The 22768-nt window shown below is 36.2% G+C and overlaps 1 protein-coding gene and 2 long non-coding RNA genes across 3 annotated transcripts; all 3 read right to left on the bottom strand.

The window, feature by feature from the left end:
- Window positions 1–3067: 3067 nt before the first annotated feature.
- On the bottom strand, window positions 3068–5440 carry LOC110939053 (putative F-box protein At3g16210). Its single transcript, XM_022180942.2, has 3 exons — window positions 5338–5440; window positions 5090–5185; window positions 3068–4314 (listed from the first exon to the last, which is right to left on the bottom strand). The coding sequence occupies exons 1-3, from the start codon at window positions 5399–5401 to the stop codon at window positions 3191–3193; spliced, it is 1284 nt and encodes a 427-aa protein (XP_022036634.1). The 5' UTR covers window positions 5402–5440; the 3' UTR covers window positions 3068–3190.
- Window positions 5441–8519: 3079 nt separating this feature from the next.
- On the bottom strand, window positions 8520–9321 carry LOC110939055. The gene is made up of 2 exons (XR_002591926.2): window positions 8882–9321; window positions 8520–8800 (listed from the first exon to the last, which is right to left on the bottom strand). It is a non-coding gene; the product is annotated as an uncharacterized LOC110939055 (long non-coding RNA).
- Window positions 9322–14513: 5192 nt separating this feature from the next.
- Window positions 14514–22322, bottom strand: LOC118492053. The gene is made up of 3 exons (XR_004892504.1): window positions 21945–22322; window positions 15484–15728; window positions 14514–15398 (listed from the first exon to the last, which is right to left on the bottom strand). It is a non-coding gene; the product is annotated as an uncharacterized LOC118492053 (long non-coding RNA).
- Window positions 22323–22768: the final 446 nt, after the last annotated feature.

Below are 22768 nucleotides of genomic sequence, written 5' to 3'. Positions count from 1 at the left end.
TGAAAGTTTATATAAAAACCTTGTTTATCTCATAGATACATGGTAATATATGTTTTTTTTTAGTGAAGTTTCGGGCAAAATTTGTTTCGAAAAATTTCTCCGGTGAACGTTTGGTCGGAAAATTCATAGAGTTCATCATCTTCATATTTTCTAGGTTTAAAGGTGTCTGTTTGTGTTGTTTTAATTGTTAAAATATTGTTTTTGTTTGAAAAGTTGGTAAGAAAAGATAAGATTGTCTGTGAAAAAGGAAGATTTCAAACTGTTTGTTTTAAACTAACTTGGGATATCTATCTACCAACTTTTGTTAATTCAGAAAAAGGGACTTTCTAAAACAAGTGGAATGTCACCAACCATTTCCTGTTTACCGTTGACGAAGGATTGTGGACGAACTATCAAGGGTTCGTGGCTTTGTTTTACTTTAACACTCTTCGTGGGCCTAGTCCTCAATTTATCATAAGTCTTCGTGACCTCTCATTGGTCAACAAAGTGTCCAGTGTTCGTAGTCCAATTTTTAGTGGACAACGGTTCGTGGTATTTGATTGTTAACTGTTCGTTGGTTTATGTATTCATAGAATTAATATTGGGCCTTAAATTGTTATTAGGTTTTAAGTCTTCAAGACCACTGTTCGTTGGTATTAAATATTAGTAGAATTAATATTGGGCTTTATTAAATAAACATTGGCTTCACAAAATTTTTCATTGGGCCTGGTATTGTTCGTAGTAAACATCGGTTGGTTGTATCACAGTTAGTTTACAGTGAAGGGTTTATTTGATTTTAAGTTGATATTTTCTTTACATCATGACTTCAGATCGGTGGGGTTGGAAACCTGACCCTAATGCGGATATGTATACGGGTAAAGGTTTAGTACCTTCATGGGCTCAGTCTCCCACAACCTCGTCATCAGCGCGAACGACTTCTATTTCCGCAAATCAGTGGGCGTTTGTTACTAACCAAAATCAAAGTATACAAAGTCTTCTTTTGAGCGAAAATGAAACAGGTAGTAACAACCGTCCACCTAAACTAATGCATATGAACGAGTATCCGGGTTGGGAAGAAAGATTCCATACGTACGTTCTTGGGCAAAACACGGAGTTGTGGTTATCTTTTACCACGGAATTCGATCAAGCACTTGAAGAAGCCGGTTCAAATGCCGCAACGTTTGGAGATCTTTCTGCCGATGATAAAAAGGCATATGATTTAGAAAAGAAAGCATATTCAGTTCTAACTCAAGCCTTAAACAAAGATATTTATCATCAGTTTGTGAGATTCAAAACGACAAAAAGTCTATGGATGCATTGAAGGCGAAAAGTCACGGAAATGCATGGTCACGCAAACTGAGACATGATTGGCTCAAAAAGGAACTCGACGGCTTCATGTGTATGGAAAGGGAGTCGCTGGGAGATCTTACAAGTTGATATTATCATATGTTGAGTGAAATGGGTAATTTTGGGGTAGTGGTAACTTCGGAAGAGGTTGTCACTAAGTTTGCCGATGCATTGCCAGTTCAATGGAATGGTTTCTTGGGAATTCTAAAGTATCACGCTATCTCAGACCCGTACATATAGTTCCAAATCTGGGTTTTCTTCATGTTTCCACTGTTTTACATCTTGAAAAAAAACCCACAAAAATCACATATCTAGAGCACATGTGACTTAGTAAATTGTTAGATTCACTAAATCGGGTACCATGGCTCTCTGATACCAATTGTGGGTTCGTGATTTCGGACCGAAACCGTGATTAGTGAGTGATTATGTTCAAGACGGGAGAGATTAGAGATAAACAAACAACTTCTTTGTATTAATCCGGTTGTATAACATTACAAAGCCGCCCGATTACAAGATAACCGAACAATACCAAAGGAGTATACATCCGGGGAGAGACCTAGTGGTGATCTCTCCCCCCAAACACTAAAACTCTCTTTGAACTCTCTTAATGAGCTCACTCTCTCTCTCTCTCAAATTGCAAAAGAACAAGGGGTTGGTATTTATAGCCATACCCGCTTGTCTTGCAAACACACACGGTCAAACACATAACCCTCTCGTTTGACCACTTTAAACGAGCGGGTCAATACACATTCGTTTGACCGTTTCACTAACTATTACATTATCAGCATAAAAATAAAACTAATCTATTCGAACAGCGTCGGACACAAAAGCTGCACCAACAGTTTTGTTAAAAGTTTGAAAGAAGAACCCATCGTGTTTGTTGGATTCCACATGATCATATGCATGTGCAATCGAGAACTGCGGTTACATATCATACATATATAGGACCCGGGATATGAAACTGTTAAGTAAACTGGATTGTTCTTGTTTTGCTCTATACACATAATGACGTCACAGGTTTGGCTTCTCTTGTCTAAACAAGCATCAACCGATAGAAACTCCATTGATTACATTCTTATTGTGCTTCTTAAGGATTCCTCTTGTGATGTGTCGCCATCCTTACAAACCAAATTGGTCAACACGAGTCAAAATTACAATTAGTGACATCAGTCTCTTCGCTCAACTAGTTTTGGATGTAACGGATTAAATACAATAAAAGTTAAAAAGGAAACAGATCCAAAGTCACTATTTGTAATGTATAAAAGCAAATGCACGAGTCACTTAGTTTTTTCCATAAATTTATTACTTGATGTGTAATTTTGGCAATTTGTAACTTGGAGTTGTAAACTGTAGCTCTCTTTCTAACTCTTTCATTTTTTAGACTTCCAAGTTATTCAATGTAGAACCGAGTTATAGAATGAACAAATGAAAGTGTTATCTAACCTATTTCTTTGGTTTAGATTATGATCCAAGAAGAAAACGTTAGACCATAATTCAGTTCAGTTAACCTGCAGTCAATAATCCTATATGCACAAATATTTAATGATGATTTATACCTGCTTCAGTTCAGTTAACCTGCAGTCAATAATCCTATATGCACAAATATTTAATGATGATTTATACCTGCAAGAACTGGTTAGCAAACACATCAACTGTTGAAAGCATAATACTGCCTATAAAGCAGTTGATTAAAACGGACAGTCAAGACTCAATAAAATGTTAAAACAGAAAACTCTAAACATCCCATAATTGACTCTAAGTTCAAAACATTAGATCTGATGTCAAAGTACACATATCATAACTAGTTGTTTCTTGATATCCAGTTGAAACTATTATAAAATAAAAACCACAGAATTCAAAAGGATCATATGGAAACAGAACATATATCCGATGGTGATACCGAACTCTCAACATATTCTAATGAATGCAGCCTCCCTTTTTGGTCAAAATCCGTCAACAACTTCACCACCATATGCGAATCTTTAAACATGTCGTAGATGACGAATTGTTGTTCAGACGGCTGCCACATAAGCAGTTTTCCATCGTCCAAGATACACATCCTCCCTACACAAGATGCATATGAAATTAGCATTGAGAGCGATGATTTGAACGAAAGCACTGTGGACCATGATTTCCCAAAACCATGTTCGTTCATCACCCTTAACTCGTACCCTTCCACATTAACTTGAGAGCAAAGCATGCAAAGGCGGCCTTTGTATGTACCCAAACGTATGAGGCTACGTCTATCTGGAATTTCTATCTCTGAAAATACCATCTTCTTGAGATCAAGAGCTAGGATCAATGGAGTTCGGAAATGCGCCGTTCTCATTGCATTCCAGTACAAAAATCCATTTGCAAAGATACCTGAATAGCTGTTGGAAACAAAATAGTCCCCGATGAACTTGGAAGGTCTGCTCCATGACATATATTTAAGACTGAAAACCTCACAGGATTTATAATCAACCTCACATGATTTTACACGACCACTGGAATTATCTTTTAATCTAACAATCTTTAAGTCATCTGCGGTTGTGCCGTAGCCAAATCCATACACATATTTGTTACATGGATCAAATTTTCGTGAATGAGGAAGTTCCTTGAACTCTCCCGAGAATGGGTTGTAAAGAACTATATCATCCTCAAGCAAAATGTGATCGACTGGGATACCATATTTTAGGACTAAAACGAGGATCCCCTTGAATGACCCAGCAACGGTGATTTCTCTATACCTTTCAGGGTTAATTACAGGATTGGAAAGCTTGATCATCAATGGAGTGCCTGTGTTATCTATGGCTAGAAAAGGAAAGTTGGGGAGAAAGATCATCGGTCGTGATCTCAAATTCATAAAGTTAGGATCCGATATCTGTCGCTTCCATAGCTTCGATAAACATTTTAACTGCACCAAGGGTTTTGTAGGCAATTGAAGAAATATTTGGTGAAGAATCTGTGCAGATAGATACGCATCCGCCATTGATGATTGATAGTCAACTGAAACGAGAAATTAAATTATCAGTTTATGAATCAAGTAAGATTAAAAAACCCTAATTACCGTGCATTAATAATCTTATAACAACTTTTAGCAATGTTATAAATGTAAAAGAAATCCCTGCATCAATATAAGACTGATTCCAAGCAACCAGGGTAAATAATTGACGGATAAAACTAATGCATCCAAAACAAGTATACTGAGCAAATTCTGACTAAAGTAATTGAGCATCAAGAAATAAGTATAAGAATGGAAGCTATCTGTGATATAACAAATCAACAACAATCACTAATCATCAAAGAAATGAACAAGCTAACTATAAGAAGCGTATTCACTTAATGCATTTTTTTTCAACTAGTTACACAGTTGGAAAATCCACCAAATGTAAAGATCTTATAACAGCTGAATCCATAATTTCTTGTACAGTTGTGATATCTTCTGTCAAAATAAGTAAGCAGAAAATGGGCAAATTTTTAAAACTGTCTGGGTGGAATTGATCCACCTGCATATTTCTTTTCTTATTGTAACCGTACAAAATTTTTGTTGATCAATTTTGTTTTTAGATAGACGCAATAATTTAATGGGCTGGATCTGCTTGACCCGCCTGCACTTTTTATTCAGTTCATATTGATTCGATTTTGCAGTTTAGGAAGTTGTGAACATCTGAATTTACTCAGAATAACTTCTAAACAGTTCTGGCATTTGCTATTTAACTATGTTCTAAGAGCATTTTTAGGAAATAACATCATGCAAAATTCAACTATAAAATTTTACCACCTTGATATTGCGCAGCTTTCTTTTGGGCTTGAATCATGGCCCGCTTTCCCATTCCACGTGGACGCGATTCACGCACTCGTTTGGGCGTCTCGCTGCCTGAAAATACTAAGGAATGACGTCACATGTGAAGTTCAAATAACCATGTCAACATTACATGTTATAACAACTTAAAAAAGCTCAGAAACTGAAAACAAAAGCGGAACCAAGATTCAAGTATGGTTCAAATGATTTTAAGCTTGTAATTTTACCATCTTGTTCTTGCTCAGCTTTCTTTGGAGCCCTCTTTGTGCGCGGACGCTTTCTAGGTGGCATCACAAATGGTTCAAGCAATTGCCTGAAATATTTTCTCAGCTCCTGTGACAGTAACAAAATAAACAATGAAGAAACAGAAAACATTATAAGTTGGTATGAAAAATTTGTAGATTTATATATACTATTAGTGAGACTCTATCTATTAGAGATGTTCAAGATCATTTTAATATCCGAATCTGTATGAAAAATTCAGATATCCGAAAATCGAACTTTGGATGCAAATATTTAAACCGATACCCAAATTTAAAAATCAAAGAACATTTCTTGCATAAATTAAACTAAACTTTTTTTCAATATTTCAAGGATCGTATGTAAACAAAAAGCGTATTACAAATTTATAGATAAACTCAAACTCAACAAAAAACATTCAAAATGCAACGATTTAATATTTATTATTTGAATTTTTACTAAATTTCGGATAATTTGGATGAATTTTTTAGAATCCACATCTGAATCAATTACCAAACATCAGATTACCAATTCGAATTTTTGGGATAATTCGGATTTTGTTACGCAGTTTGTAATTTTGGTCAGAAAAACAAAATGAAATAAAGCAGAAGCATATTGAACCATCGAAAATTCACATGATTGAAAAACAAAAGATCAAAGCTACTTGCTAAACATCTAAAGATAAAGCTACATTAATTCTACTAGTGAGAGCACATCAATCCATATCCATTTTCTACTTTTGGAAAGAAAAACAAAATGGTATAAAGCAGAAGCGGATTGACAATTCACATAATTGAAAAACAATTGAGAGGCTGCCGCTGCTGCACCTGAAATGCGATTCTGTGCACTGAACCCTAACACCACCTAACCTTAGTCGATCTGGGAATTGACTTTGCTGATATAGAAATGAAAATTTTGACAAACCATACAGATTTGGACAAAAGAGTGGGCCAACTCCTGACAATATCATAATTCTCGGCCCAGAATCCCACCTTTTATTTTATTTATTTCTTTTTAGAGTTAATATTTTAATACTATGCGTGAGGGTTTTTTTTTTCTAAACCAAGTGTGTCGTCTTTTTTCTAAAAAATTTTTTTTAACCACAAATCGTACCTATTAGGGCCGTTTGTCAAATAAATGTAATCTGGATCATTACCGAACCAGATTTTTTTGTTCGTTAACGTGTTCGTGATTTTAGGTAACGAACTCATGAACCCAAATGAAAACAAACTAACACAAAAAAAAGCCTTCATGAACAAAATATTTTCATAATTTGAAGTATTTAAATAAAATATTAAATTATAAACAGTAATGGACTATCGAACACAAACGAACATGTTCCCAAAAATTCACGAACATAAATGAACAAATGCGGCCTATGTTCATATATGTTCATCTAACTAAACCAACAAATATATCAATAGAGCTACTTATCGTTTTAACAATTTAACTTGGATGAGAAGCACCATTTTAACACCTTAGAACCATTGGGCTGTACTACCCCCCCCCCCTCATTTTACCACCTCTATCGTTATTCCATTATTCATAAAAGATAATAGTATTTATTAGCTTCTAAAATACGTAGTAAAAGTAAAGGTAACTCACAAGACTCAAGTTGGCACAAGCAAGTGACAAAACTGTTATGGAACCAAAATAAATGTAACTGTGATATTTTAACCTATTCATTGGTTTAGATTATGATTCAAGAAAATGGTAGACCATAATTCAATTCAGGTCAATGGTAGCAGCTTGTGTGAAGGGAAAATAGGCTTTAGAATCAAAAGAGGAGTGTTGTTGTTGGGTTTGTTGAGGAGCAGCTTGTGAAAAAGGAAGATAGGCTTTCAGATCGAATGGTCGCCCATAAGGGTCTGTGAGGGGCCCAAAAGATTGAGCTGGCTTGGATGGTGGTAGATAGGCTGTTGGGTCAAATGGTTGTCCATAAGGATTTGTATTTGACACAAACGCGATTTGAAAGCTTCGGTTGTTGATTGGTACTAACTTCGGTGTTAATACCTCCAAAGTATATCTCGGCGTTTTGGGGAACTGGAATTGGTTTTGCCTTTCGAATTTCTTCTTCATCCCTGTTCTCAAGCTTTTGAACGAATTCATGAATACTAAGCATATCTAACACCCCCACTACGTCAAAAAAGGCTTACGGCCACATAAAAAAGTGTGACCATATGCCTTTCACCACACTTTTCTTTTCCATCTCAAGTGTGACCAAAGGTCGAGTCATCGTAGGTATCTTACGGCCACACTCACTTATGTGTGGCCGAAGAAACTTAAACTATGGCTAAAAGGTCTCATTGAAAATCAATTATTTTGTCCAATAAGTGTGGCTAAAGAGGTAGCAACAGCCACATGAATTTACTATGAATGTGACAAATTCTATTATATAGTCACTAATAAGTTTGTGTTAGCCACATCAATTTTAAAAAAATGTGGCAAAAAGGTTTTGTAATCAAGCAAATGGTCTATTAAATGTGGCTAAATGGTATCAATGGCCACATGAGTTTAGTATAAATTTGAGTGTTTCTATTATATAGCCACATGATTTACAGTAAGTGTGGCCGTTTCTATTATATAGTCACTAAAAACATTGATTTAGCCACGTCAACTTAAAAAAAATGTGGCAAAATGGTTATATTGTGATCAAGCAAATAGTCCATTAAGTGTGGCTAAATGGTATCAGTGGCCACATAATCTACTATAAGTGTGGTCGTTTCTATTATATAGTCACATGAATTTACTGTAACTGTGTTCATTTATATTATATAGCCACTAAAATGTTTGTTTTAGCCACATTAATTTAAAAACTGTGGCCAAAAAGTTGTTGAAGTCAAGTAAATGGTCCATTACATGTGGCTAAATGGTATCAACGGCTATATGAATTCACTGTAAGTGTGGCTAAACGGTATCATCGATCACATAAATTCATTGTAAGTGTGGCCGTAACTAATATATAGTCACAAGAATTTATTGAAAACGTGGCTAAATATTATATATAGATACATAGAAAATTGCAAATTTAAATGTGACTATTGTTTAACCATTGTCTAATCTTTGGTCACACATATTTATTATAGTTTTATGTGGCCATTTTCGTGTAATTGGCAATTTTAGTTTTAAATTTCTTTAAAATTAAAATTGTAGTAAACATGAACAAACCTAAAAATAAAATTAATTATATTAACACTAATAAACAAAAATCCATACATAAGTTTTCAATTTTAATACTAAATACATAAACTACTAATCAAAAGTTATGTACAAATTATGCAACAACTGCAACATAACCTGCAACACTTGTAACAAAAGCACTTTTGTCTCAACCTGCATCACTCCTAGCAACACTTTCGACAACATAACCTCCTCCCATTCTCTAAAAGAGTCTCCCTACTTTGATTTCGGCCGTGGTCTTTTTTGTCTCAGCCAATCAAAACTCCTTTGCTATGTTCAGTTGCAGTTAAGGGAAAGTTATAAGATATACCAACCAGCACATGCAAAATGAAGTGATTTGATTACACTTACATCTTGTTCACATGAGCTCAATCATTGTTCAAAAGATTCTTCTTGGTATATATAGCTATTGTTGCCTCATTATGTCCATCAAGTACCTACAAATTGAAACTCATTGATAACATATTACAAATTCGAACTGTAGAAACAAAAGAAATTGATATACAGAAACCTAAGGAACAAAAAAAACAAAAACTTCCATGTCACCATAAAACTCAGTTCCGGACACACGGACACCCTCTTCTTGATCTCGGTTAAATCCGTTTCAGCAACTTCCATGTCATCTTGTGTCGTCTCTCAGAAGCATCTGCAGATTTTGATCTCCTTGGAACCCTTGGTTACAGATCACACATGCACATTGATCTTATTCAAGCAAGATCTTCGGTGATAACGACACCACCTCTCGGCATCTGAATCTACAATTTCACAAATTTAAACAATATCAAGATACATCATATAACTAGTTTTATAGTGGTCCGGTCTTAGAAATTAATAAATAATTAAACTTAACAAATATATACAAACAAATAAACTTAAAAATTGACTGTACATCAACAAATGTAACAAAAACAGTTTACCTCCAGAGTGTAGGGTGCCTTTTTCTTTTGTTAGGAAGCCCATTATCTGAAAGAATGAAGGGACCAGATGGTGTAGTGAAGTGAGAGTGGTGGTCTAAGATGTGGGTAGTTTTATGTAAGTGCTAATAATCTATTCGGAATCCTTTACACAGCAGATTTGTTTGCCTCAATATAATAGCCTAAACAATTTGCTTTGTAAAATGATTAGTTTAAAACCTTTTAGCTTTGTAAAATTTGACCAATGGGTAAATTGCTATTTTTTTCTTTAAAATTTGATAAAAAAAATCCCAATTTTCATCGGATGGAGGGTATAACATAGTTACATAGCATAGTTTAGTTTTCTTTTTTACCATTTCAGCCCTAACCTAGGTTATAAACGGAAATACCTTGGGGAGGGCGGTGCCTTATGTTGGCCAGATTGGTACTGCAAGGTAGCCTCCAACATCGATTCTGCCATAGCAAGTCTCTCCTCGATTTCAGCAAGGGATGAAAATTAACACAATTCATTAGACATGTTAAACTTCCAGTCAAATAAAAATAGACTGTTGGCCCGAACTTGGATCTTGATCTCTAACGAGCGTGAATAACAAACTTGAATAACAACAACTTGATAATAATCGAATAAGTGTAATACATACAAATCGAATGAGAGTAGTGAATACAAATGAAATCAAACTATCTCTATTTATAGTTTCTAAAAGGTACGAATGAAAAGACACAACTCTTCGTGAAAGGGTATGTCTCTTGGATTGTGTGGTTGAGATTGATCTTGAAAAGGTATGTCGATTCTCAGCCATTAATCCGAACCGTCATGTCCCTTCCTTCTTTGCCTTGCATCGATCCGCAGAGGGATGTGTGTGTAGAGACACACCTCTTCGATTAGTGGGGTGGTTACCAAGTTCTCCTTTGTCAACTTTGGTCCCTTAGTTTCATAACCGCTTGTAACCGCCTTGTAATAATAAATCTAATCTATCTATTCTAAACTAACTAACTAACTTATGGATTAAGAGATTAACTCGGTTTCATTCACCCCCTTAATCTCGAACATCCATGAGTTGCTTTAAATCTTGAATTCCGAGCAGTTCCCTCATTGTAGCAAACTTGATCCTTGCTAGCGCCTTTGTTAGTATATCTGCCCGTTGTAGTTCTCCACTTATGTGCTCCATAGTGATATCTTCGTTTTCCACGCATTCTCTTATGAAGTGATAGCGTGTGTCAATGTGCTTGCTTCTTCCGTGAAAGACTGGATTTCTCATGAGTGCTATTGCTGAAACGTTATCAACTCTGAGTGTTATCTTTTCTTCCTTCCAGCCTGTGATTTCACTTAACAGTCTTTTAAGCCATAGTGCTTGACATGCTGCTGCAGTGGCTGCCATAAATTCTGATTCGCATGATGAGAGTGCCACTGTTTGTTGCTTTTGTGTACACCAGGTTATAGGTGATTCTCCAAAGTAGAATACCAGACCAGTTGTTCCTTTTCCTTTGTCTGTATTAACTCCAAAACTACTATCGCTATAACCTGTGATCTTACATCCTCCTTGTCTTTTGTAAATGATTCCATGCTCTTTAGTTCCTTTGATGTAACGTAGTATTTGCTTTACTGCTTTCAGGTGTTGCTCCTTTGGTTCTTGCATGAATCTACTAAGTAGACTGACTGGGTAACATAGATCTGGTCTTGTATGCAATAAGTACCTGAGAGATCCTATCAGGCTTCTGTAGTGTGTTGCATCTACTAGATCTCCTTCTTCAGTCTTTGTTAGTTGAGTTCCTGGAGTCATGGGTGTCTTTGTGTCATTGCAGGATAACATATCAGCGTCTTTGAGTATCTTATTGATGTATCCTGTCTGCTTGATGCCTATCTCACCCCCTGCTTGAATTACTTCGATTCCCAGATAGTATGCTAGCAATCCTAGATCGCTCATATCAAACTTGTTCTTCATCTGAGACTTGAAGATGTCTATTTCCTTCTTTGATGTTCCAGTGACTATCAAGTCATCAACGTAGACTCCAACTATTAGTGTAGAGGCTTCATTCGTCCTTGTATAGATTGCGCTTTCTAAAGTGCACTTCTTGAAGTTAAGTGACTTTAGGGTTTGATCTAATTTCGTATTCCAAGCTCTTGGTGCTTGTCTCAATCCATACAGTGCTTTTGATAGTCTGTAAACTTTTCCTTCATCTCCTGGCTTTATAAATCCTTCTGGTTGTGATACATAAACTTCTTCCTTGAGGTCTCCGTGTAAGAATGCAGATTTCACATCTAGATGATGTACCTCCCAACCTTGATATGCTGCTAAAGCCAACATTAGTCGTACCGTCTCCATACGTGCTACTGGTGCAAAGACTTCGTCAAAGTCTATTCCATGTTGCTGAACATATCCCTTTGCAACTAGCCTTGCTTTGTGTCTGACAATATTTCCATTTGCATCTTTCTTAGTCTTGAATACCCACTTTAAGCCTATTGCCTTGTGATCTCTTGGCAATTCTGTCAAGCTCCAAGTGTTATTCTTGTTTATCGAGTCTAACTCAGCCTTCATTGCTTCAATCCACTTTCTGTCACTAGATGCTTCCTTGTAATTCCTTGGTTCTTCTTCAGCGAGTAATAATTCATGTGGATCTAACTGAATTTCTTCTGTTTCGTCATATAGTTCTTCGAGACTTCTTAGTCTTACTGGAGTATTGCTGATATTTCCTGTTGTACTTTCAGAAGTGGATGGACCTCCATTTTGTATGTTGCTTGAATTTCCTGCTGAGTTCTGATTGTATGAATATGCTGGCGGGGTTACATAGGAGTCTTGTTCTTCTGTCTGATCTACTCCTGAATCGTCATGATGTGGCCCGCTACTGCCTGGTCCGCTACTGCCTGGACTACTTGGCTCATTTTCTTCTAACTCTGGTGGTATGTCATCTTCATGAATGACAAAGTTCGTCCATTCGGGATTCCCTGAATCTACCGTTTCCATATAACTATCCCAGTTCCATGGTTGACCTTCCATGAACTTTACATCTCTACTGACACATATCTTGTTCTTTGCTGGATCATATAATCTATACGCCTTTGATCCTTCTTCTATTCCAAGATAAACCATAGGTGCGCTTCTATCATCTAACTTCTTTTGTTGAAGTGGTAGTACCTTAGCGTAAGCAGTGCAGCCAAAGATTTTCAAATGTTCTAGATTTGGCTTCCTTCCTTTCAGTGCTTCAAATGGTGTCTTGTTTACCAGGGCTTTTGTCGGAACCCTGTTTAATACGTATATCGCGTGTCGAACTGCTTCACCCCAAAAGTTCTGTGGCATGTTCATTGCCTTTAACATACTGCGAGTAGTGGATAACATCGTCCTGTTTCGCCTTTCTACTACTCCATTTTGCTGTGGGGAGTATGGTGCTGTAAGTTGTCTTGCTATGCCATTTGTTTTGCAATACTTGTTGAATTCAGCCGATGTGAATTCACCTCCTCTATCCGTCCTTAGCATCTTTAACTTGGTCTGCGCTTCCTTTTCCACCTTTTCTTTGAACTCCTTGAATGTTTCGAATGCTTGATCCTTGGAAGTTAGTAAATATGCCCACATGTAGCGAGTACAGTCGTCTACAAGTAAGAATATATACTTCTTCCCAGCATGTGTTGGTGGAGTTATAGGACCATGCTATGTCTTCCATCTTTGATAGTAAGCAGATTGGTTTTCCTGTCTTCAGTTTGACCTTGTACAGCCTGTTCTTCAATCTTTTGACTCGCATTAGTAGCTTTCTGTTTCGATCTCGGATAGTCAGTAAGTCTCCGTCCATAACCACTTTGCAACCAGTTTCTGTAAGTTGTCCGAGGCTCAATATATTGGTCTTCAGACTTGGAATGTAGTATACTTGTGAAACAATCTTTTGTTCTTGATTCATACATTCCAGTAGTATTGAACCTTTGCCTTTAATTTCTACGTGTGACCCATCACCAAAACGTACTTGCCCTGTCACCGTTTCATCTAATTCCTTGAAGTGACTTCGCACTCCTGTCATGTGGTTGCTGGCCCCGTTGTCTAAGTACCATAGATTTTCATCTCCTAAGGCATAACTTGCTGGTTTTATCTGTTCCTCGTTTAGCAGAGCCCTTTCTTGAACATTTTCTTCTTGTATTGTCATTAACAATACGGGTGCTTCGTCTTCCTCGACGAGGTTTGAATGCTCTTGCACTTCGTCTTTCTCAGAACAATCCTTCCTGTAGTGTCCAAACTTTTGACACTTAAAACATTGGATCTTACTTAAGTCGGTTCTTGCAAACTTCCTCCAGTTTCTTGAATTTCCATTTCTAGGCCTTGATGTAGATCCTTCGTTTCTGGGACTTTGCCTATTTCCGTTGTTTCGCCAATTTCCACGCGTCTGGTTAAACCTACCACGACCACGGTTTCCAAATTGCCTTCCTTTGTTGTTGTCCTGATGTGTAAACATAAGCCTATCTTGGCTTTCCCCTTGATTTCCTTTCTTTAACTTGAGACGTTCTTCATATGTCTTTAACCTTCCGATTGCTTCTTGTAGCGTCATGGTTTCTATATCGGAGTATTGTTCCATAGAGGCAACGATTTGAGTAAACCTATCCGGTACGCCATTTAGGAGTTTGCGTACTAGAGTCGGTTGACTCATAGTCGATCCTACTTCTGTTGCTCGGGTAACGATACTATTGATCTTTGCGGTGAATGAATCAATAGTGTCGTCATCCTTCATTTGCAACATCTCAAATTCTGACATTAGCATGTGCATACGCGCCTTTTGTACCCGATCTACGCCAACGTGTCTAATCCTTAGATTTTCCCAAATCTCCTTTGCAGTCTTACAACTTGCAACTTGCAATACAACGTCCTCTGGTATTGCTTGAAACAAATATGCAATGGCAGACTTATCTTTCTTCGTGTCTACCGTTGCATTTTCTGCCGGTTCAATCGTTTCCCACAAACCATTCGCTTCAAGAATCGTCTTGATACGAATAGCCCAAACCGTATAGTTTGTTGGTTTCAGAATCGGACACTGAAACTGGGAAAGAGAATTTCCATTTATCGTACTTTGCCCGGTCGCTCCTGACATATCTTCCTGCCTAATAATCTTCACTTTCTAATAAACTTTCTTTTGGTTTCAATATATTCTTAACAACCCCGATTCCCCGAATCGTGTAATAACCAAAACAACCAAATCAATCTAATTCGCACTATAACCCCGGAATCAAAACAAACGAACCCTAGATTCCTAACCGTTCGGTTCAACCGACTTCCTAGAACCGAAAATAAATTCTGAAATTGAAACTTTGCGAATTTAAACGAAATTGAAACCTGATCGCGAATTCCCTGCGATGCCTTGCGATTCCCACGCCTAGAGCCTGATGCTCTGATACCAATTTGTTGGCCCGAACTTGGATCTTGATCTCTAACGAGCGTGAATAACAAACTTGAATAACAACAACTTGATAATAATCGAATAAGTGTAATACATACAAATCGAATGAGAGTAGTGAATACAAATGAAATCAAACTATCTCTATTTATAGTTTCTAAAAGGTACGAATGAAAAGACACAACTCTTCGTGAAAGGGTATGTCTCTTGGATTGTGTGGTTGAGATTGATCTTGAAAAGGTATGTTGATTCTCAGCCATTAATCCGAACCGTCATGTCCCTTCCTTCTTTGCCTTGCATCGATCCGCAGAGGGATGTGTGTGTAGAGACACACCTCTTCGATTAGTGGGGTGGTTACCAAGTTCTCCTTTGTCAACTTTGGTCCCTTAGTTTCATAACCGCTTGTAACCGCCTTGTAATAATAAATCTAATCTATCTATTCTAAACTAACTAACTAACTTATGGATTAAGAGATTAACTCGGTTTCATAGACCAAGTTAAGTTCAGCATACCACCAAATGCCCATTTGTAAGAAGTAGCATTCGAATGAAGAAACTTCGGGTGTATGTGTAGATAACTAGAACCCACTGTCATATATATTACCAATCATTAAAATCAAAGAATATATATATGTAAGTTAAATAATACAATAGTAAAAAAGAAAGATAATACATGTAGTTGTGGACTTTGGAGTAAGATCATCACCGGCAACCACCACTTTCCAAAATAATCTACAAAGTGGAACAGCATAAACTGCTATTTAGAACAAAGATTTGCATCATCTGCTGGTGATTGTTCTTGGTCCAACACACTTGTTCCTGTAGAGCTCCTATTTTATTAAGTTTGCTTTTTCCGAGGTTGGGCCTCACCAAGATTTGATTCCAGCTGATAGCTGGTGTATCCACTTCAGGTTAAACCTAATAGAAAGGGTTAGTATTTACAGATATAGATCCATTTCGGTATACATATAAAGTAGATTAGTACGACTTCAATTTAACGTGCCAAAACAAAAATTCATCAAAGGTACAACTTGTGCAAGAGAATACGATGCCAACCACACAGAAACACCATATTATGTGTCTATGTAGGAGTGTGATGAGATGTAACAAACAAATGACTTAAATAACTAAACTAATAATACGGTGGTTCTTAGCTAACACGTAAATGTATCTCAAATGAAGTAGCTTTACTTACAAAAGATTTCCATTAGTAAGACAATTATTGAAACAAGCACAAAAAAGGTTAAGCACAGTCAAACATAAAAATATCCAAAATACAAAATACAATACCCAATCCAAAAGCAAAACCCATACACATATACATTATGTTGGAATTCCTTTGCAGTATACGAATGTGATTAGGGTTCTGCAGATCTCTCTTTGTTCATAAATGAATTGATAAGAATGAAAGTGATACATCTGAAAGTATATGTATGTATCCGGGGTATACATATGATAACCGCCCCCAAATAATAAATAAATAAGACATACTACTCTAATTAATATTTAATCTAATATGTAACATAATCATGTATTATATCTAGCTTATATATTTAACTATACTTGTCAAACACCCTCCCGTAAGCTAGATCATCGGAGCATCATGCGTAGTAGAGTCTTTAAACGTAAGAAATCCTTTGGCTGTAGTGCCTTAGTCATAATATCGGCTAATTGATCTTTGGTTGCACAGAACAGTATTGTTACATCTTCTCTTCTGATCAGGTCTCTTATGAAGTGATATTTGACACGTATATGCTTGCTCTTACCATGATACACCGGATCTTTGGCCAGACATATAGTGGACTTATTATCACAGTAAATAGGTATTGGATAATTGTCCTTTCCTTGCAATTCATCTAAAATTCCTTTTAACCATATTGCTTGACATCCGGCTAAGGTTAGAGCCATGTATTCTGCCTCCGTTGAAGAGAGTGCAACTACCTTTTGTTTCTTTGATTGCCACCATATAGGTCCCGATCCTAGGTGGAAGATGTATCCTGATGTACTTTTACTATCATCCACATTTCCTGCATAGTCACTATCACTAAACCCTATTAGTTTCTGTTTTCCACCCTTGGAGTATGTAATCCCTTGATCAAGAGTTCCTTTAACATATTTGAGTATGCGCTTGGCTGCTTCCCAATGACTTCGTTTAGGAGTTTCCATAAACCTACTTATTTTACTTACTGCGAACATTATGTCTGGTCTAGTATTTGTCAAATACATTAGACTTCCTACTAGGCTTCTATACATACTTTCATTTATGAACTCTTCCGGATCGTCCTTTGATAGTTTTATTCAGTATTCCATCGGTGTCGAAACTGTATTGCATTGACTCATTCTGTATTGTTCAAGCAAATTTCTCATTTATTTCTTTTGTGATAAGATTATATTGCCATCTTCATAGGAGACTTCCATGCCAAGAAAGTAATGCAGTTTTCCCATGTCAGTCATCTCAAATTCCTTTTTCATCTCATCTTTGAACTCAGAAATTAACTTCATAGAGTTACTGGCTATGATTAAGTCATCCACATATAAGCATATTACCAGTTTTCCGTCTTTGGTGTCTTTAATGTATAACGTATGCTCATATGTACATTTTCTAAATTCGTGGTGTACGAAGTACGTATCTATTTTGCTGTACCAAGCTCTTGGTGCCTGTTTTAAACCATACAGAGCTCGTTTTAGATGACATACCTTAGCTTCCTCTCCTGGTTTGATATATCCTTGTGGTTGATCTATATAGACTTGTTCCTTCAGTTTTCCGTTTAAGAACGCTGTTTTTACGTCCATTTGATGTAAATACCAGTCATTTTGAGCTGCGAGTGCCAGTACTAAACGTACTGTCTCGAATCTAATCACCGGTGCAAATACCTCTTGGTAATCTATCCTGAATTTTTGTTTATACCCTTTTACCACCAGTCTTGCTTTGTATTTATCTACATTTCCTTTCTCATCATACTTTGTCTTGTAGATCCATTTAACCCCTATGGGTTTCTGATTTTTCGGGGGATCAACCAGATCCCAGGTTTTATTTTTGTAGATTGATTCCATTTCCTTATCCATTGCATCAATCCATTTCCCATCTTTACTAGCTTCTTCGTAGGTGGTGGGATCCGTACTAGCATAGAGTACAAAGTTGATCACTTGATTTTCATTATACTTCTGTAGTATTTCTTCATTAGTTAATGCCCTTGTGTCTCTATAAATACTGTTGATGTTTCTTGTACGAATCGTTTCGTTTTCAGAATCAGTAGAGGAGGTTTCTTCATTATGCTGATTTTGACTTGATGTAGGATCTAACTCACTATCGTCTTGATTTTGTTGCGTTTGCTGTGATTCAGTTAATCCGGAGTTTACTTCCACATCGTCTGTTACGCTTTCAGGTTGAACGAGTTTCAATTCATGATGATCATCGGTAGAAATCTGATCATTTATACCTTGACTCATTGGTACTGCATTATCCTCCATTATCATGGAGTCTCGTTTGATTCATTGTTAATGACCCACCTTTTATTTTCATCAAAGATCACGTCTCTGCTTATAGTGATCTTGTTAGTTAAAGGATTAAACAGCTTATATCCTTTACTATTTCCACTGTACCCAACAAATATCATCTTCTCCGTTTTATCATCCAATTTATTCCACTGCTGTTTGGGTATGTGGACATAAGCTACACTACCGAAAACTTTGAAGTGCTTCACATTTGGTTTTCTTCCATTCCATGTTTCAAATGGAGTTGTATTTGGTCTAGTCTTTGTGACCGTTCGATTCAGTATGTATGTGGTGCAGGCTATTGCCTCTGCCTAGAATTTGTTTGGTAATTTCTTCATGTTCAACATACTTGGACTTAACTCCATTAGTGTTCTATTTTTCCTTTCCGCTACCCCGTTTTGTTGGGGTGTATAACTGTTGGTGAGTTGATGATGAATTTCATTTTCTCTTAAATAGTCTTGAAATAGTTTTCCACAATATTCTCCTCCACGATCTGTTCTTAATGTCTTTATCATGTGATCCGATTGATTTTCGGTTAATGCTTTGAATAGTTTGAAATAATTCAATGCCTCGGACTTGAGTTTAAGAAAATACACCCAAGTTTTTCTAGAATAATCGTCAATGAAGGTAATGAAGTACCTGCATCCACCAATGGACTTCGTTCTCATCGGACCACATATGTCTTAATGGATAAGTTGAAGTGGTTTAGTTGCTTGCCACTTCGTTTGTTTTATTTGGAAAACCTTTCCTCGCTTGCTTGCCCCATATACATCCCTCACATATGCTTATGTCTCTCGAAATTTTTGGTAGTCCATACACTAAATCTTTGTTCCCCATATCCGCTAGTGTATCTAGATTTACATGTCCATACCTCTTATGCCATAGTGTAGAGGTTTCCTTGGTAGTCATGGTCAATGCTAATGTTAAATCCTTTCCAGGATTGAGAGGAAACATTTTGTTGTTTGTCATCCTTATGACACCCAAGGTTTCATTTCTAACATCCTTTATAATGCATTTACCTTCTTGAAATTTAACCATGTAACCCTTTTTTATGAGTTGTCCCACGCTCAGAAGATTATGTCTTAAACCTTTGACATAAAATACATTTTGTATCCTTTTGCTTCGCCCCTGTATTATAATCATGACCTCCCCACTGCCTAAGACTTCTAACTTCTTATCATCTCCTGTTCGTACCTCTTTTCTAATTGACTCGTCTAACGTTATGAACAAGTCTCGGTTTCCTGTCATGTGGTTGCTGCAACCACTGTCTAAATACCAATGATCATCGTTAACTGTTTCTTCCATATTCAGAATCATGAACATCGAATCATCTGTTTCCTTTCCATCCGGTTCATCCTCTTGATGAATTAACATGTTATCTGTACTTTCGTTTTCCTCTTTCTGTTTGCAAAACTTGGCGGTGTGGCCTAGTTTTTGACAGTTATAACATCTAATGGAACTTAAATATCGATCCCTAAATCTACCACGTCCTCTTCCTACTCCACTGTTTCGATTTTGTCGAAACTTATCTTGAATGGCATTTTGAATTTGAAATGCATGTTCAATCGGAGGATCTTCGTATCTTTTCATTCGTAACTCATGGGATTGCAGGATTCCCATTAATTCTTCGGTGGAAACATCTTCTAAATTCTTAGTTTCCTCTACAGTGATCACAACCGACTCAAAGTTTCGAGTCATGCTATGTAGAATTTTTTCTACAATTCGTTGTTCACTAATCTTTTCTTCATTCATTCTTAACTGATTCACTATTAGGGTTATTCTATTGAAATATTCTTCAACAGATTCCCCATCTTTCATGTTTAACGCATCAAATTCACATCTAAGAGTTTGAAGTCTTACAGTTTTTACCCGATTTTCTCCTCTGTACGATTTATGTAGAATATTCGAGGCCTCCTTTGATGAATTTGCCATAGCGATCCTCTCGAATACGGTATCACTTACTGATTGAAATATTATGTGCAGAGCACGTTTATCTCTTTTGATTGACTCTCGGTATGCAGTGTTGGCTTCATTTGTTGGATTATTTCCCAACTCTTGATATCCATCTTCAACGATGCTCCATAATTCTTGTGATTCGAGTAACACTTTCATTTGAATATGCCAGTGGTAATAATTTTGTCCAGTGAGTTTGGGAATTTGGGTTTGAATTCCCTGTGATTGATTCATCTTCGTTTGATCCTTTGATCCTTCGTGAATGCAGTTGATTGAATTGAAACGATGTTCGGATCGTTGTGGCTCTGATACCACTATGTTGGAATTCCTTTGCAGTATACGAATGTGATTAGGGTTCTGCAGATCTCTCTTTGTTCATAAATGAATTGATAAGAATGAAAGTGATACATCTGAAAGTATATGTATGTATCCGGGGTATACATATGATAACCGCCCCAAAATAATAAATAAATAAGACATACTACTCTAATTAATATTTAATCTAATATGTAACATAATCATGTATTATATCTAGCTTATATATTTAACTATACTTGTCTAACACATTAGGGGTGTCCGGTGACCGTTTTTAGGTCAAACCATTAGTAACGGTTTTTTATTATTGAAATTTGAAACCCAACCAAACCAGGTCAAACCATTAATAACGGTTTTTATTTTTGAAACTTGAAACCGAACCAAACCAAACCATTACTAACGGTTTGGGCTTTATTAGGCTTTATATAGAATGCATAAAAGCAAAGACAGATAACTAAACAGTTAACGAAAAAAAAAGATTGCATAAAATTGATAAACACGTTGTCAACCATAACATTGGGAACATAACATAACATTGGGAACATAAGGCTTAACAAGTTAAAAATTACATAACAAACTGCAAATGATTAGGCGACTATGTAACTGTACTGGGGTTTGCCTGATTGCCTCTGCTCTCTAGCAACTTGATAGTAGCAGGGCATTTGTTCAATAATACTTTCCTTTCGTAAAAGAAAAAGAAGTTCATAGATTATAAAGTCTGATACAGGATGAGAAATAAGGATTGAGGTGGGATATTTTACATTATGCTAGATAAACCCAGTTAAATGGTTTATATCAATTATTTAACTTTTAGTCTAATTTTATTTTAACCAAGAATAATATAAAAAACAAATATATCTAATGTAAATATTTAAAACTATAAATATTTATTCAAACAGTTCAGTCAGGTTTTTTTATAAACCATAAACCAAACCGTTTGTTACGGTTTGAAACTTTTGAACCAACCGACTGTAAAACCAAGCAGATGAGCGGTTTAGACAGTTTCAAGGTTTTCAACCAAACCGTGAACACCCCTAGTATACATATAGGATAAACATATTCCTTTACCCTCGTATAAAATAACACTAATTTGACTTCTTGACGCAAAAAAAAAAAAAAAAAAAGTTGTTTTTTTAACTTAACAATATCATAGAATTCATTTTATACAGCATAAAATCAATACCAAAATGGATCTATATCCATAACTTACATCCAAAATAGATCCAATAGATTAGACAGATAGAAATCGTAAGAAGAATAAAAAACTCAGTAATGTCCATTAGGACTTATTTGGGAAACCATGCATATAGACTATAGAAAAAGTTGATATAATAAGCGAAAAATATTTAAAAACAGGGGAGAATGTCTAACCAGAGCATCACATCCAGTTGTGAATGGACGATTGTTGATGAAATTCCAACCCATTCCGTTGCTTAATCACACCCAATGAATCAGAAGCCAACGAATTTGATCCCAAATATCCACGATTCAGAAGCCAAACGCACCATCAGGAGGATTTGGGGTCTTTAATTTGGGAACTTCAGTTTATGGAGTTGACGCCGTTGTCATAGAATCTGATGATGGCGGGAGAGGCGACAGAGGGGCTGGGGAACGATGGTGTTTGGAGAGTTGGATGTGATGGTCCTGATGGAGGAATCTGAGAGTAGAAAACGGTGTGAAATTGGAAGCTAGGGGTTGGGATTCATTTGAAATTTTTGGGGGAGTTGAAACTGAGATCGGGATTGGATTGGGAGGGAAATTATTGGGGTGAAAGTTTTAGAAGGAAAATTATTTACAAACTTTTTAATAATATAAAGTTATAAAAAGTCATGGAAATCATACATTTTTTAAAGATATATAAATTACATGTTACGTATAAAAAGTAAATTAAAACTTTTAATTTGAAAAAAAAAAAACAAATAAAACTTATCGAAACAATTAACACTAAATACTAACACTAAATACGATGTAACCATTTAATAGAGTAAATTACTTTTTGAGTACCTGTGTTTTTGTGGTTTTAACTACATGAATTCAAAATCAAAACGCTTAACACACTGAGTCCCTAACCATTCATTTTATAATGTTTTGAGTCCAATTTTTAACACTTGGACTTTTGATTTTGGACTCACTTGGTTAAAACCACTAAAACACAAGGACTCAAAACGTTATATAATGAATGGTTAGGGACTCGG

The sequence above is a fragment of the Helianthus annuus genome, chromosome 5 (assembly GCF_002127325.2).
Source record: "Helianthus annuus cultivar XRQ/B chromosome 5, HanXRQr2.0-SUNRISE, whole genome shotgun sequence".
Lineage (NCBI taxonomy): Eukaryota > Viridiplantae > Streptophyta > Magnoliopsida > Asterales > Asteraceae > Helianthus > Helianthus annuus.
This window is presented reverse-complemented; position numbering and strand designations above follow the sequence as displayed.